Source organism: Rhinopithecus roxellana, chromosome 1, assembly GCF_007565055.1.
Source record: "Rhinopithecus roxellana isolate Shanxi Qingling chromosome 1, ASM756505v1, whole genome shotgun sequence".
NCBI classification, from domain to species: Eukaryota; Metazoa; Chordata; class Mammalia; order Primates; family Cercopithecidae; genus Rhinopithecus; species Rhinopithecus roxellana.
In genome coordinates, this window is record NC_044549.1 from 101,316,607 (window position 1) to 101,331,263 (window position 14,657).

At 38.6% G+C, this 14,657-nt stretch overlaps 1 protein-coding gene across 7 annotated transcripts in view; it reads left to right on the top strand.

Moving 5' to 3' along the window:
* PLCH1 (phospholipase C eta 1) overlaps nt 1-14,657 on the top strand; it is a 267,636-nt gene that overhangs the window by 185,815 nt on the left and 67,164 nt on the right. For all 7 annotated transcript variants that reach the window (XM_030928468.1, XM_030928464.1, XM_030928457.1 and 4 more), the window contains 2 exons: nt 4,693-4,786; nt 7,656-7,859. In XM_030928468.1, coding sequence (XP_030784328.1) covers nt 4,693-4,786; nt 7,656-7,859 — 298 coding nt within the window. The remainder of the gene's footprint in view (nt 1-4,692; nt 4,787-7,655; nt 7,860-14,657) is intronic.

Here is a 14,657-nt window from a genome sequence, read left to right on the forward strand (position 1 = left end):
AGAAACTTATCAAATAAATAATACAAAAAATTTATTAGCATGGAAAGGTAAGATTCTCTAGACTGACAAACCCAAATGAGGGCCAACCTCAGTTTAAAGATCCACAAAAAGGTAAATCAGAGTGAAATTTCACAGTTCCAAGGTTAAAATGGAACCCTGAGTGCTTGTAAAAAGAGAAAAACTAGACTAAACTAATTAGCAAACAACAAATCATTCTGTGAAAAGGATTGGAATCAGAATGGCATCAGATTTCTCAACAGCAATTCTGGAAGCCAAAAATCATGAGAGCAATGATTCAACCTAGAATTTTCCGCCAAAAACTGTCAAACAAATGTGTGTGTGTAATAAAAAACAAATATACACCAGAGCACACACAAAAACACATGAGGGAAAGAAATAATTTACTTCCTGAGAGCTCTTTCACAAGAGTGACCAAATAAAGTCAGAGCAAAAGCTGAATGCTGTTCCAGAACTCAACCAGCGGGAAAGAAGGAGAACTTCTGTAAGGAGAAAAAAAGCACAATTCATGGATTATCGGTTGCCTTTGATTATGTGGAACTTGAGATACCATTAGAGTCATTGGGAAGAATTTGTGATAGGTACATTAAAAGTTAACCAAATGAGTAGGAATGCCAGCAAGTAATCATAAAAACTGTTCTATGAGAAAGGTAAACACAATCACAGTGTACAACATACTCAGCATTGTTCAACATTTGCATACTTGGAATACTTTAAACCCCAGATATTTCATAAAAACTGGATGATATAATTATACTGAGAGGACAGGCAGAGAGGCAGATCTGCTGACCCAGAAGATCTTATTATTATGTTAAAAATCTAACATAATATCTAACACAATAAGAAGTCAATAATTTTTAAAGTGTACAATACAGCATTATAAACATGATAATTAAGAATCTAAAGACGGCCAGTGCGGCGGCTCACACCTGTAATCCCAGCACTTTGGGAGGCCGAGGCAGGCAGATCACCTGAGGTCAGGAGTTTGAGACCAGCCTGGCCAACATGGTGAAACTCTGTCGCTACTGAAAATACAAAAAATTAGCAGGGCATAGTGGTGCATGCCTGTAATCCCAGTTACAAGGGAGGCTGAGGCAGGAGAATTTCTTGAACCCGGGAAGCGGAAGTTGCAGTGACATCCCTGCTCTCCAGCCTGGGTGACGGGGCGAGACTTGGTCTCCAAAACAACAACAACGACAACAACAACAACAACAACAACAGCAACAACAACAAATATATGACCTATTTCAAAAGAAATATCTAGAAATATTGGCATTACTGACTTTGGGGAGTGATTCTGGGTATAGGCGGGGGACTTCTGGTTTTAGTTACAAAAGAATCTTAGTTTTGACTTATTTATTTACAAATATATTACTTTGATAAAAATAAGCTAGTAAGGTTTAGCAATATTAGAATTTTTGCAAGTGATACATTGATTTTGCATTTGGTGTTTTTGAGAATCATAGCCATAAGAAATATAATTGTTTACCCCTTCTGACTTTGTTTTATATTTTCACTCACAGGGAAAATTTTGCTAAAAAACTTGCAGGAAGTCTGGGGATAAGTAGATAGTGTCAGAATACAGGTATTTTATAGATCTACGACTAGTTTCTACAAGTAATTCATCTGAAATTAGTTGTGCTTTAATGTGAGGACCAGTGAGTCTTTTCCCTTCTGAATGAGACTAAAGAACTATAGTAAATAAAGGAAAAGAGAATGGAGTCTAATCTTGAATAATAAAAAAAGTTAAATTGTAATAATTGATTTGAAGTAAAGAAATGATTTAGGAGTTTCAGTTATATTGAAATTAAAAAACCGATCAGTTTTAAAAGTAAGCGTTTTAATTTTTCAATAGAAATAAAGAAAAATGCCCAGAGAATAGTTATACAAGAGAGTGCTTTGGACTTGAAGTCAAGAAGGTCTAAATTTGATCTTTGGTTCTGTCTCTTAAACAGTTTTTTTTTGCGGGGAGTTTTGTCCGCCGGGAGCGGTGGCTCACGCCTGTAATCCCAGCACTTTGGGAGGCCGAGGCAGGCGGATCACAAGGTCAGGAGATGGAGAACATCCTGGCTAACACGGTGAAACCCCGTCTCTACTAAAAATACAAAAAATTAGCCGGGCATGGCGGCGGGCGCCTGTAGTCCCAGTTACTGGGGAGGCTGAGGCAGGAGAATGGCGTGAATCCGGGAGGCGGAGCTTGCAGTGAGCCGAGATCGCGCCACTGCACTCCAGCCTGGGCGACAGAGCCAGACTCCGTCTCAAAAAAAAAACCAAAACAAAACAGTTTTGTGACTTTGGTGGTGATGTTTAATTAACCTCTCTCCACATTAATTTTTCTATCTATAAGGCAGGGATAGAAACACTAAATTTACAAGACTATTTTAAGAACTATTTAAGATTATGTGTGTAAAAGCTCTTTACTGCACATTGACAGCATTACATAAATGTAGAGTCATTATTAAAATAAATCAAATTTTATCTTAAGTTCTTCTTTTAGCACCAGTTGCCTAGTGTAGAAAGCACAGTATTCAGTATTGGAGACAGCAAGTAACTCAGATGTTCAATGACAAACAAAACTTTCAAATGAACTCCATAGCAAGCAGGGTCAGAGTAGGAGAAATTCCTATTTCTCCCTATCAGCTCTGTCAAATAGGAAGCAAAACAGGGTGAAAAAGGACAGTAAAGAGCATTAACCTGTGTTGAACCTTCAGTCATACAATAAACTTATAATTAACTTAAGTGAAGTCTTAAAAAATTCAATTATGTAAAATGCAGGATTTTGCTGTTGGGAGATTAATTAAATGAGATCAGAGGATGGGGAAGGTTGGGAGTCAATTGACTCTTACATTTCAATTCTCATTATTATGGGATTTTACTGTACTTCACAAAGAGTCAATCCTTAATATCTCAATTTTGGTAGAAAGTAGATTATTTTTTCCCATTAATTCTTCTATGGTGCCCAGAAATTTATGAACTTCACAGAATGCTTACTAATATTTTTGCTAATTCAATGAATATTTTCAAATATAATGTTTTTTGTTATAAAAGTCTGCATTGTATCCTGAATTAGTAACATACTCTCTGCTCACCTGCAGTTAGCTCCATCATCTCAGTGAGTTAGTTGTTTTGTTGTTTTTCATTGTTTTTTTTTTAAGATTACATGAGCTTCTGGTAGTCTACCTGAGTCCAGTTTAAGACCTCTACATTCTGAACAAATGGCCTTATAAACAAAGCAATTGCAAAGTGAACTTAGTCTTCACATGGAATGTAAAATTGTTATCAATTTGGTTCATTTTATTTTGTGAAAAATTAATTTATCTTTTAGACTGCATGTGCCAAATCTCTCTAGCTCACAGCAGACAAATTAATGAGCTGCTCAAAGCCTGCCTGGGTCAGTAGAGTTCCTTGGAGGTATTGCAGTTTCATTTATTTATAATACTTTCAGGTGGTTTCTGGTAATATGGGCCCCTGAATAGAATAAGAATTAGAAAATTTACTCAAAGGATGCATCAGCCACCATGCTAGTTTGAAAAGAAAGAAAGCATTGTGTGTTCTTTTGAACTGACAAAAAACAGCAATATAGCAGCGCTTCACCCCCAGTTTAAATGGACTGTTTAGAAAAACTAGATTTTAGTAAAACGTAAGTATTAAACCTACACAAAAATGGAATATTTGAGAAAATATAATTAAAATATGAAATACTAGCTCACAAAATTAGCTTCCTCTATCATTATTCATTAATCTTTTTAAATGTCAATGTTAGATTGTGGGACTAAATGGATTTTTGATCAAAATACCACATTCTTAATGTTGCTGTTTAATTAAAGAAATAACTTCTGAAGAGTTTACTTTTCCCAGTGACACTCAGCATATATTGTTCATGTAGCAAATTTGAGACTGACTCAATAATATTAATAATAGCATATACTGCCTTTTTGGTGCCACACAATGTTTTTGCACATATTGATTCATTTAATCCTTATCACTCCGCTATCAGGTAGCCACAGAAAAGGTAAGTAACCCACTCAAAGTTACACTATTAATAATATGAACTAGATGATTTGAACACAAGCAGTCTAGCTCCAGAGTTCTCTGTTATGCTAGCTACCTCACCTAGCTTTTCATTTTTATTATCTCTTGCTAACCTTTGTGTTCCTGAATTACCATGGCAGATTGCTCTGCTCAATGGATGGTTCTACGGATACACACACACACACACACACACACACACACACACACACACACGTGCATTTACTTAGAAACATTCTGTTTTGGTAGGGAATCATTCTTTTTCTACATATATTTATGATCAGCAAACTTTAGTGTTTGTGTAGGAAACGTTAAGTTTTGCAGATAGCTGCTAGCTTATAGTGAGTGTATTTTTGGCAATGGATTTACATTGATAACTGATTTTATTTCATTGCTTCCCAGAGAACATTTGTCTAATAGTTGAAGGGCTGTTTTCACTGATTCAATCTAAAAGATGCATAGGAAGATTGAGATCATGATCATTCTCCAACGATAAAGTAGCTGTGACACTAGTAACCCCAAACACTGCTCATTTAGGTGCTTTGCACAGTGTCAAGAATGCAAAATCAGTAAATGTCTTTTTACTGTGGAGGAACATAGTTCATGAAATTGCAGGTACTCCTACTAGTATTCTGTTTTTCTTAGATGAATAATGTGACAACGGACTATTGTCTTGACATCATAAAGAAGTTTGAAGTTTCAGAAGAAAATAAGGTGAAAAATGTTCTTGGCATAGAAGGTAAAATAACCAATATTCTTTATTTCTCATTTCTTGATTCAGCCTGTTAAATTAAATTCCATCAAAAAATTTTAGGAAAAGAAATCAGGAGATATCCATGGGATTATATTAATAAATAATTCAAATAAAATCTACAACACACATATATTTTCCTGCAAAGCAAAGACCATGATGTTGCTATTTCTCTTACTTTTGCAATGCCCATAAGCATTTTCCACTTCAGGCAAGTCTACCTGATACCACCATGTGTGACGGATGCCATGACATATTTGGACTTTTCTCAACTGGCTGATTTTTGGAAATAGCCTCAGCCTGATAATTTCATGAAGGGAAATTCAGTCCTAAAATAAGTTCTCTCTGAGACTAGTGACTTGCCATGTTTCTTTTAAAATGGTAGCAACTGACTGTTTTTCCTAATTGGTAGCTTTGGAGAAGCTGTTGGAACCACAAATCTCATTAATACAGTGACTTCATTTTATAGTTGAGGAAGTGAGGCTCAAATAAATTAAATAATTCTCCCACAGTTATGTACTCAGAATCTAGCTCCTGGAATGTCAGACATAAATTATATGGTAGAAATATAGCTAATGTATGTATATGTATTTAAAATATGTAAAGAAATACCATGAAGGCTGCCACCCAAGAGGAGGATCTTTCAGGCAGAGCAGATGATCTTTAATGAAAGACCAGCTGCCTATAAGAGCATGCAAAGCCATGGTTTATCTAATCAATTTTGACCGTTGGCCCCCTCATTACTTCTGCTCCCAGATCAGTGTGAATAAGGGGGGTTTAATACCATCTATTTACTTCCAGGGGCGGTAGGTGATTAAAATGAAGTGGAATAATTTAAAATCTTAGATCATTAGCTGGGTGTGGTGGCTCACACCTGTAAACCCAGCACTTCGGGAGGCTGAGGGAGGGGGATCACTTGAGGCCAGGAGTTTGAGACCAACCTGGCCAACATGATGAAACCCTGTCTCTACTAAGAATACAAAAATTAGCTGGGTATGGTGGCACATGCCTGTAATCCCAGGTACTCAGGAAACTGAGGCACGAGAGTCCCTTGAGCCTGGGTGGTGGAGGTTGCAGTGGGCCGAGATCGTGCCACTGCACTCCAACCTGGGTGACAGAGTGAGACTCTGTCTCAAAATATAAAATAAAATAAAAATAAAACGAAATCTTAGATCATTAAAAACTGTTTTAAAAACAACCAGAGATGATAAACTAACTTGGGCCTTTTCTGTGCTAAGAAATGAATCTTTTCTTTGGTGAGGCCCAAAAAGATGGAATTAAACATGGTTTCCTAAGTTATGAACATAAAAGTTGTCATGAAGAAAATAAATTTCAAAGGATATTTACAAATATAATTATACCTAATGATATTTGAAGACTTGAAGTAATTTACCCTATAATTATTCTGTTTAGGTATTTGCAAGTCATCCATGTATTTATTTGTTATATTAATGAAAACCTCTTTGACCCAGGCATTATATTTTGAAAGATTCTAAAAAAACTGATAGGGTTTTCTAAATAATCTTAAAGGACTATTTCAAAGTTATAAAATGTGCCAGCCATTAGCAGCATTTTTTCAAACCAGTTTGGTTGTCAGTCACACCCTGAGGGCTAGACAGTGTTTAACTTTTGACATACTACCTTAATTATGGCACTGACTTTACTATATTTCAGATGAACTTAATAACCTATCAATTGCTGGTTGATCAGGGTACCTCTTGGTATAACTATGGCTTTAGCATGGCATTAGTCACTGCATAAGCATAGCTTGAGTTCAGTCATCAGTAATTGGCTTGGCCCCTCCTCTACCTAGTGAAAATTCTTAAAAAGTCAACATATATCTATTATGTATGTAATATATAATATATATAACATTATATATATATATATATGGTTATATTTAAAAGGCTATTCCTAAAAGTCATATTTTATTTTTTGACATTGTCTGTTTGACTGTATTAGGCTGTTCTTGTGTTGTCATAAAGAAATACCTGGCCGGGCATGGTGGCTCATGCCTGTAATCTCAGCACTTTGGGAGGCCGAGGCGGGCAGATCACCTGAGGTCAGGAGTTCGAGACTAGCCTGGCCAACATGGTGAAACCCCATCTCTACTAAAAATGCAAAAAAATTAGCCACATGCAGTCGTGCATGCCTATAGTCCGAGCTACTGGGGAAGCTGAGGCTGGAGAATCGCTTGAACCCGGGAGGCGGAGGTTGCAGTGAGCCAAGATCGTGCCACTGTACTCCAGCCTGGGTGATAGAGTGAGACTCCATCTCAAAAAAAAAAAAAAAAAAAAAAAAAAAAAAAAAAAAAACCCAAGGCTAGGTAATTTATAAAGAAAAGAGTTTTAATTGGCTCACATTCTACAGGCTGTACCGGAAGCATGGTGCCAGCATCTGCTTGGCTTCTGGGGAGGCTGGAGGGAGATTTTACTCATGGTAGAAGGTGAAGTGGGAGGAAACAGGTCACATGGCTTGAGCTGGAGCAGGAGAGAGAGTGGAGTGGAGGGAGCCATATACTTTTAAAGAAACAGATCTCAGGAGAACTCATGCACTATTGCAAAGACAGCACCAAGCCTTGAGGAATCTACCCCCATGATCCATACACCTCCCACCAGGGCCCACCTCCAACATAGGGGATTATATTTCAACATGAGATTTGGGTGGATCAAATATCCAAACCATACTATTGACCTCAAGCAAATCTCTAATTTTTCCAGTTTTCCCCACAAAGGCCATCCTGAGGGTAAATAAGATAATCATTATGAACATTTTTTGACCCCTTTTGTCCCTCTTAGAGCTATTAAGTATGTATGCTTTGAAAGCTGTGGTAAATCACTCTCTCTTTCTTCCAAAGGCTTCACGAACTTCATGCGTAGTCCTGCCTGTGACGTATTTAACCCGTTGCACCATGAAGTGTACCAAGACATGGATCAGCCCCTCTGCAACTATTACATTGCTTCCTCTCACAATACATACCTGACTGGGGACCAGCTCCTTTCTCAGTCCAAAGTGGATATGTATGCACGGGTGCTGCAAGAGGGCTGTCGCTGCGTGGAAGGTATGTGCACTTTTTCTGAGTTCCGGTGTGTATGGGCGACCCTGTCCTTCAATTAGTCTGTTGAGTCTAGAATAAAGAATGGAGACCTGAAACACACTCTCACACTAATTAGTACTATTTTTTCTGCTCATTGTAAAGTCAGTCTTAACTCATAATTCTCTCTGGCTCCTTATTGTTCAACTGGGAGAAAGAGGTATGTGTTAGCAGTCGTGAAGCATACCGTTAGTTGCTGAGAAATTATGATGAAAATTAAAGTCTTCCTAGAAAGGTATTTTTAATTATACAATTGCAAAAATCGTTCAGGAGAGCTCTTGTTTTTTTTTTTTTTTATTTTTATTTTTATTTTTTTTTGAGATAGAGTCTTGCTCTGTCGCCCAGGCTGGAGTGCAGTGGCGCGATCTCGGCTCACTGCAATCTCTGCCTCCTGGGTTCATGTGATTCTCCTGCCTCAGCCTCCCAAGTACTGGGATTAGGGGCATGCCATCACACCTGGCTAATTTTTTTTTGTATTTTTAGTAGAGACGGGGTTTCACCATGTTGGCCAGGTTGGCCTTGATCTCCTGACCTCATGATTCACCCACCTCGGTCTCCCAAAGTGCTGGGATTTACAGGCATGAGCCACTGCGCCCAGCCAAGCTCTTTGTTTTTAAGATACTTTGTGGTCTATCAGTTATCCAACACTTATTAAACTTCTAGTGGGTTCTAGGTGGTGAGTATACAGAAGTAAGTAAAATATGAATTCTGTCTTCAGGGAGTTCATGGTCTAGTGGAAAGGATGAACGTTTTTTAAAAAAATAATATAAACCAGGCATGGTATTGTACACCCATAGTTTTAGCTACCCAGGAGGCTGAGGTGGGAGGATTGCTTGGGACCAGGAGTTCAAAGCTGCAGTGTGCTGTGATTGTGCCTGTGAATAGCTATTGCATTCCAATCTGAGCAACATAGTGAGACCCCACCTGTAAGAGAGAGAGACAAAGAGAGAGAGAGAGAGAGAGAGAGATAGAGAGAAACAATGTGAAAATTCCACCAGTTGATTGATATACAATAGTATAGAAGTGGGGGTATAGAGAATGAAGTGCGAGATAAAATGTGATGAGAAATCAGTTAGGCCAGGAAGGGAGCTGGGGGTCAGCTGTAAAGGATTTTGAGTGCTATGGTGAGGAATTTCAATTTTAGTTTTTGGTAATGAGGGGCCAGTGAAGGATTTTAATATCTACAGTGATATGATCAGATTTGCAGTTTAGAAAGATTATTTGGGCAACAGTGTGAAAGGATAATTTTAAAAGTTTTCTTTCTTTTTTTTTTTTTTTTTTTGACATGTGTGTTTGTGGAGGGAGAAGGGAGGTGAAACTGGAGGCAGGAAGATGGTGGGAAGGCTATCACAGTGAATCCAAGGGAGGATTCCAAAATCTTGGACTAAGTGAGAAAGAGGTGATGATAAGGATGCAGTATTAAAGAGGTAAACTTAGTGGAACCTGGTGAGAGAAAAGAATGAAAAGAATGAAGGGGAGAGATAGAAGGTGGATGGTGCCACCCCATACTGTAGGGAATCTGAGAGAAAGAGCCTAAATGAGTCCAGTTTTCCATCTGCTGAATTTAGAGTGATTTTATAACATGTACATGGACATCTTTATCAGTCACTTGGATAACAATGTCTGAACTTACTGAAGAGTCTGGGCAAGATAAGGATTCCAAAGTGCTGAACTTGGTATGTGGTAGTTAAAATCATGAAAATGTACAAGATCACTTACAGAGAGAAGGGGAAAAGAGAAAGAGGCCTGAGGACTTCAGCGATCCAACGATTAGGAGTAGGAAGTGCAAGGGGAGCCAGCAAGGCCAGTGCAGAGAACAGGAGTACTTGCATCTAAAGGATGAAAGGGTTAGAAAGGAATGGCCAGAAATGCCACAGGGAACAGAAAAGTAAAATAAAACGAAGTATCCAATTTAGTTGCATTTGATAGCAGGGAATTGTTGGTGGCCTTTGCTATGTAGGTTGATGATATGTTAGTGGGCAGTTCGTTACCTGCTGTGGGTTGGTGACTGGGCATTTTTCTGCATCCAAATGCTTGATGATACAGGCTGTGGGGCAGTTTTGAGACTTGGAAGTGGGGGAAATAATATAGGTTTGTTTTCAGGTGGGATAAAGGGGACAAGAGATTTTTGAAAGGGCGTATGCCTGTTTTCTCAGAGAAGTAGGAGACAGCATCATCCACTCAGTATAAAGTGAATGGAGGTTGGCCACAGGGCTTAAAATCAGCAAACTGTTAAAGAAGTTATCAGAGAATGTGAAAGGAATTGACAAGGTAAGTCAGGGAAGGCCAAGCTGATTTCAAACAGTCTTGACTGATTCAAAATCTGGATGCTTAGACTCCTTTCGATCCCATCCCCAACAGTACTCATCTGCTTAGAGAAGGAGTGAAGACAGATTATGGAATTGATCCAAGTCTCAGGATTTCTAGGTCATATTAAATATCTTCAGGGTATTGGTGAGAGCTCTTATAAGTAACTGACAGGGGCTGCATGGTTCTAGGAAAGGAAGCGGGCCGGGCGCGGTGGCTCAAGCCTGTAATCCCAGCACTTTGGGAGGCCGAGACGGGTGGATCATGAGGTCAGGAGATCGAGACCATCCTGGCTAACACGGTGAAACCCCGTCTCTACTAAAAAAATACAAAAAACTAGCCAGGCGAGGTGGTGGCGCCTGTGGTCCCAGCTACTTGGGAGGCTGAGGCAGGAGAATGGCGGGAACCCGGGAGGCGGAGGTTGCAGTGAGCTGAGATCCGGCCACTGCACTCCAGCCTGGTGACAGAGCAAGACTCCGTCTCAAAAAAAAAAAAAAAAAAAAAAAAGAAAGGAAACAAAGTGGATAGGGCACCATAAAATAAGATTAAGAGACTAGAAGACTCAAATAAATAGAAAAATGTGGAAAGTTGTCATCACACTTAAAAAACATGAGAACAGAGAGCTGTCATTGCAATGGGATTTAGTCACAGGTGACAATATCCAGATTGTGTCATGGGTGAGCATCATGGAAACAGAGTGAAGCAAGGGACTATTGGCCTTGAGGAAGTCAGTGCTAAGGGATTAAATAGATGGCTACATGGTGTTTTAACTTACAAAGGATGCAGACAGGAGCAGATTGGAGATTAAAAACTATAAGCCAGACACTTAAGTATAAAAACAAGGTGGCCAGGCACAGTGGCTCATGCCTCTAATCCCAGCAGTTTGGGAGGCTGAGGCAGGCAACTCACTTGAGATCAGGAGTTTGAGACCATGTTGAGACCAACATGATGAAACCCCATCTCTACTAAAACTATAAGAATTAGCCAGGTGTGGTGGCATGTGCCTGTAGTCCTGGCTGCTCAGGAGGCTGAGGCAGGAGAATCACTTGAACCCAGGAGGCGGAGGTTGCAGTGAGCTGGGATCACACCTTTGTACCCCACCCTGGGCAACAGAGTGAGACTCCATCTCAAAAAAAAAAAAAAAAAAAAAAAAAAAAAAAAAAAAAAAAAAAAAAAGAAAAGAAAAAGAATGCTGTAGAAAAGGTGATTGGAAGATGCCAGAAAGGTATAGCTGGATAGAATAAGCTTCAAAGGAGGAGAGATTTTTTTAATGAGTGTAGAAGAACAATCATTTAAAAGTAGCAGTAAAGGCATAGATAATGCCTTCTGGTTTATATTTAAATCTTTTGTGATTCATACAAAAGAGCATCCTTGGAGAAAGGAAGTAGCGTGCTCGAAGGTAAGCTGCTGCTTTGCCAGGGTAAGGAGGTTGAGGAGAATTCCAAAAGGAGTCCGAAGATAAAAGGGAGTTGGTTTATGATTGAATGGAGACGCCATGAAGCACAAGGGAATTGTCTTTTGGTTTTGGTGGGGAATGTGCTGGGAGTCAGCAGTGGGATGACTGGTTGTCCTAGGCATGGTGGAAAGTGTAGGGCAATGAATAAAGCAGTAGGACAATGAGATAAGACTGCTTAACTGGAAGGGCCTTCCTTTGTCAGACAGTTTCTAGCTTGAATTTTCTGCTACAAAAGTGACAGCAATGTTATTAAGGTAAATCAACATACTTAAAAAATGGGCAGGTATTAAAAACTACCTGCATACAGAAACAATAGGACGACTACAAAGTGAATGCTCTGGAAATGTAGTCTTTCAACAGTATTTTTGCAATAGTTGCAGACAGTACATACCAGCAATAGTGATTAACAATTGAGTAGCTTAAACAACTGAATAATGAAGATGCTATAAAATATTAACAGGAAGAAAATCCTTTCAAGCAATAAGAGGTCTCTAGGTGACATTCCGCTCTCAGCCCGTTGTTTGCTCAGCACTCAACAAGTTTTCATGTCTGACATGCATAGAGATGCCCTGAGCACACAGCCTCATTGGATTCACACTGATGGTTGCCTATCGTTGTAAATGCAAGTATGGACAATGACTTTTAGTGACTCCATGAAGTGATAGTCAACTCTAGACAATTTTACAACTTAGTTAATTCTGTCTCTTCTGCTCTATTTATTTTGCTTTTCAGTTCCTTCAGATACCTAGGCTTCTCTTTTTGATTTACCTGTTCAAAATCAGTATCCTACCCAAGCCTAACCATATTTCTGTCATTAATTCCTTATATCGACTCAAAACTTCTAATCCTCCAGCTTTGTTTGGGGTATTAAGAAGGAAAGTTATCTGATTAAGATAATTCGTGATAAAGTACACATGAGTTTTAGTTGTTGCTTTTCCAATAGTCTTTTAATTCTAAAATGGGAGCTTTTGAAAATTGTGTGCAGTGCATGACATTGAACAAGAGCCTTCTCTTGTACCTTCTTACTTCCTGTTTTGCAATCACTGCTGTAATACAAAGAAGCTACTTGGCTCTGTATGTCCAAAAGGTTACCTTCTCCAGATACTTGCACAAATGAGGCTATGCACAGCTGTGGTATAATTTTAAAGGATATGCAATTTTTTATGTGCTCCGAAATATCTTCCTCACCAGCTTGCATCAGTAAATTATTTCCCTAGTATTTGACTTAAAGTTCTTATTATTAGAATAATCTATAACTGGACAATAGAAATTGAACTACTATTTCTGGAATGTTTTTCTTGGGGAGAATAATTATATTTATCTCAGAGACTTGGTCAGCTTTTCATTTGACCTATTTTTTCGTATTTGTTTGTTCATTTTGTTTTTGTGTGTTTGACCTATTTCTTATTGGAAATTGTGGTTGTCACTTTGGATTTGAATGTATTGTAGGAAGGAAAAGAGGACCTACTATGATTTTAGCACCTTTAGTGGACCAGGTCTTGGCTAAGTGTTTTCCATGCATTCTCATTTAATTCTTATACCACCACCAAGAAAGAGGGAATAATCTCTTCTTAAGAGATTCAACTCAGAGTTAAATAAATGGCTTAAGTTCCCATAGTTAGGAAGCTTGGAAGCTGGGATTTGAACTCAGGTTGGTCTGACTCTCCAACTGCAGTGTTCTCCAGAAAGTCTGTGTGTTTTTGGAGGAGCAAGCATTGAATGACATGACCAGCCCTAAGGAATTGAATGAGGCTGTCAGGTCACATAAGGATGGCCAGAGAAAGTGAGGAGCACAACATAGAGGGGAGGTTGGCATTAAAAGGAGGAATTTGCTTCATTCATGATTAGGCCTACTACCTAAATATTTAGATGTTCCTGAAGGCTTAGCATTTGGTGACATGATCTCTATGGTCCTCCTAACAATTTCTGTCAGTCCTGTGATTTGAAGTCCTTAGTCTATATTTGAAGCCTGGGCATGGAGACATCAATTGTATGTATAGTAGTCTCCTCTTATCTGTGGTTTCACTTTCCATGGCTTCAGTTACCCGTGGTCAGCTGCACCCTGAAAATATTAAATAGAAATTCCAAAGAGAAACAACATACACGTTTTAAGTTGTGTATCATTCTAAGTAGTGTGATGAAATCTTACACTGTCGTACTCTGTCCCTTCTTCACCACAAGAGGAAAGGTGATACAGTAAAATAAGATATCTTTAGAGAGAAACCACATTCACATAACTTTTATTGCAGTGTAATTGTTCTCTTTTAGTATTAGTTATTGTTAATCTCTTACTGACCTAATCTATAAACTAAACTTTATTATAGGTATATATATATAGGAAAAAAACAAGAGTGTGTATATATATATAGTTCAGTACTCTGCAGTTTCAGGCATCTACTGGGAGCCTTATAATTTATCTCCTGAGCATAAAGGGGTACTCTTGTATACCTAGTGGCATTTTATCTACCATGTGGCCAGATGAAGGTATTTTTTATTCTTAAACAGCTGCAGTTAGAATTTAAAGAACCCAATTTATAGAATGTAGCCAGTCATGGATTGAAAATTTCAGGTCCCACAGCTGTTTTCTGAAGCAACTTTTGCCAAGTGTAGCACTTGAGAGATGGAGAAGAGTGATTCTATACAGTGTTTTCACGCTATTGTGACCTGGAGGCTCTCTCTACTTTCAAGCTTCTATTTTGGTAATGTTATGTTTTCCATCTCCATTAGTTCAGCTGCAATAATGTCCTCAGTCAGGATAGGTACACAGTGTCTTGAGGAAGAGCAGTAAGTCTTTTTGGTGAGGTGGGCTTGTCAGCAAATCAAATTGATAACATTTTTACATGGCCTTTTATTTGCTTGATTTTCAGCCTGAGTTGCTTGATAAATATGGATGTTCTGTCCAGGGGATTTTCATTCTCATTATGGGACTGTGTTGCATTGCTGTTGTAATCGGTTTATGACTTCTCCAGTTATCTCTGGGAGTGCTATCAGGGTGGAACGTC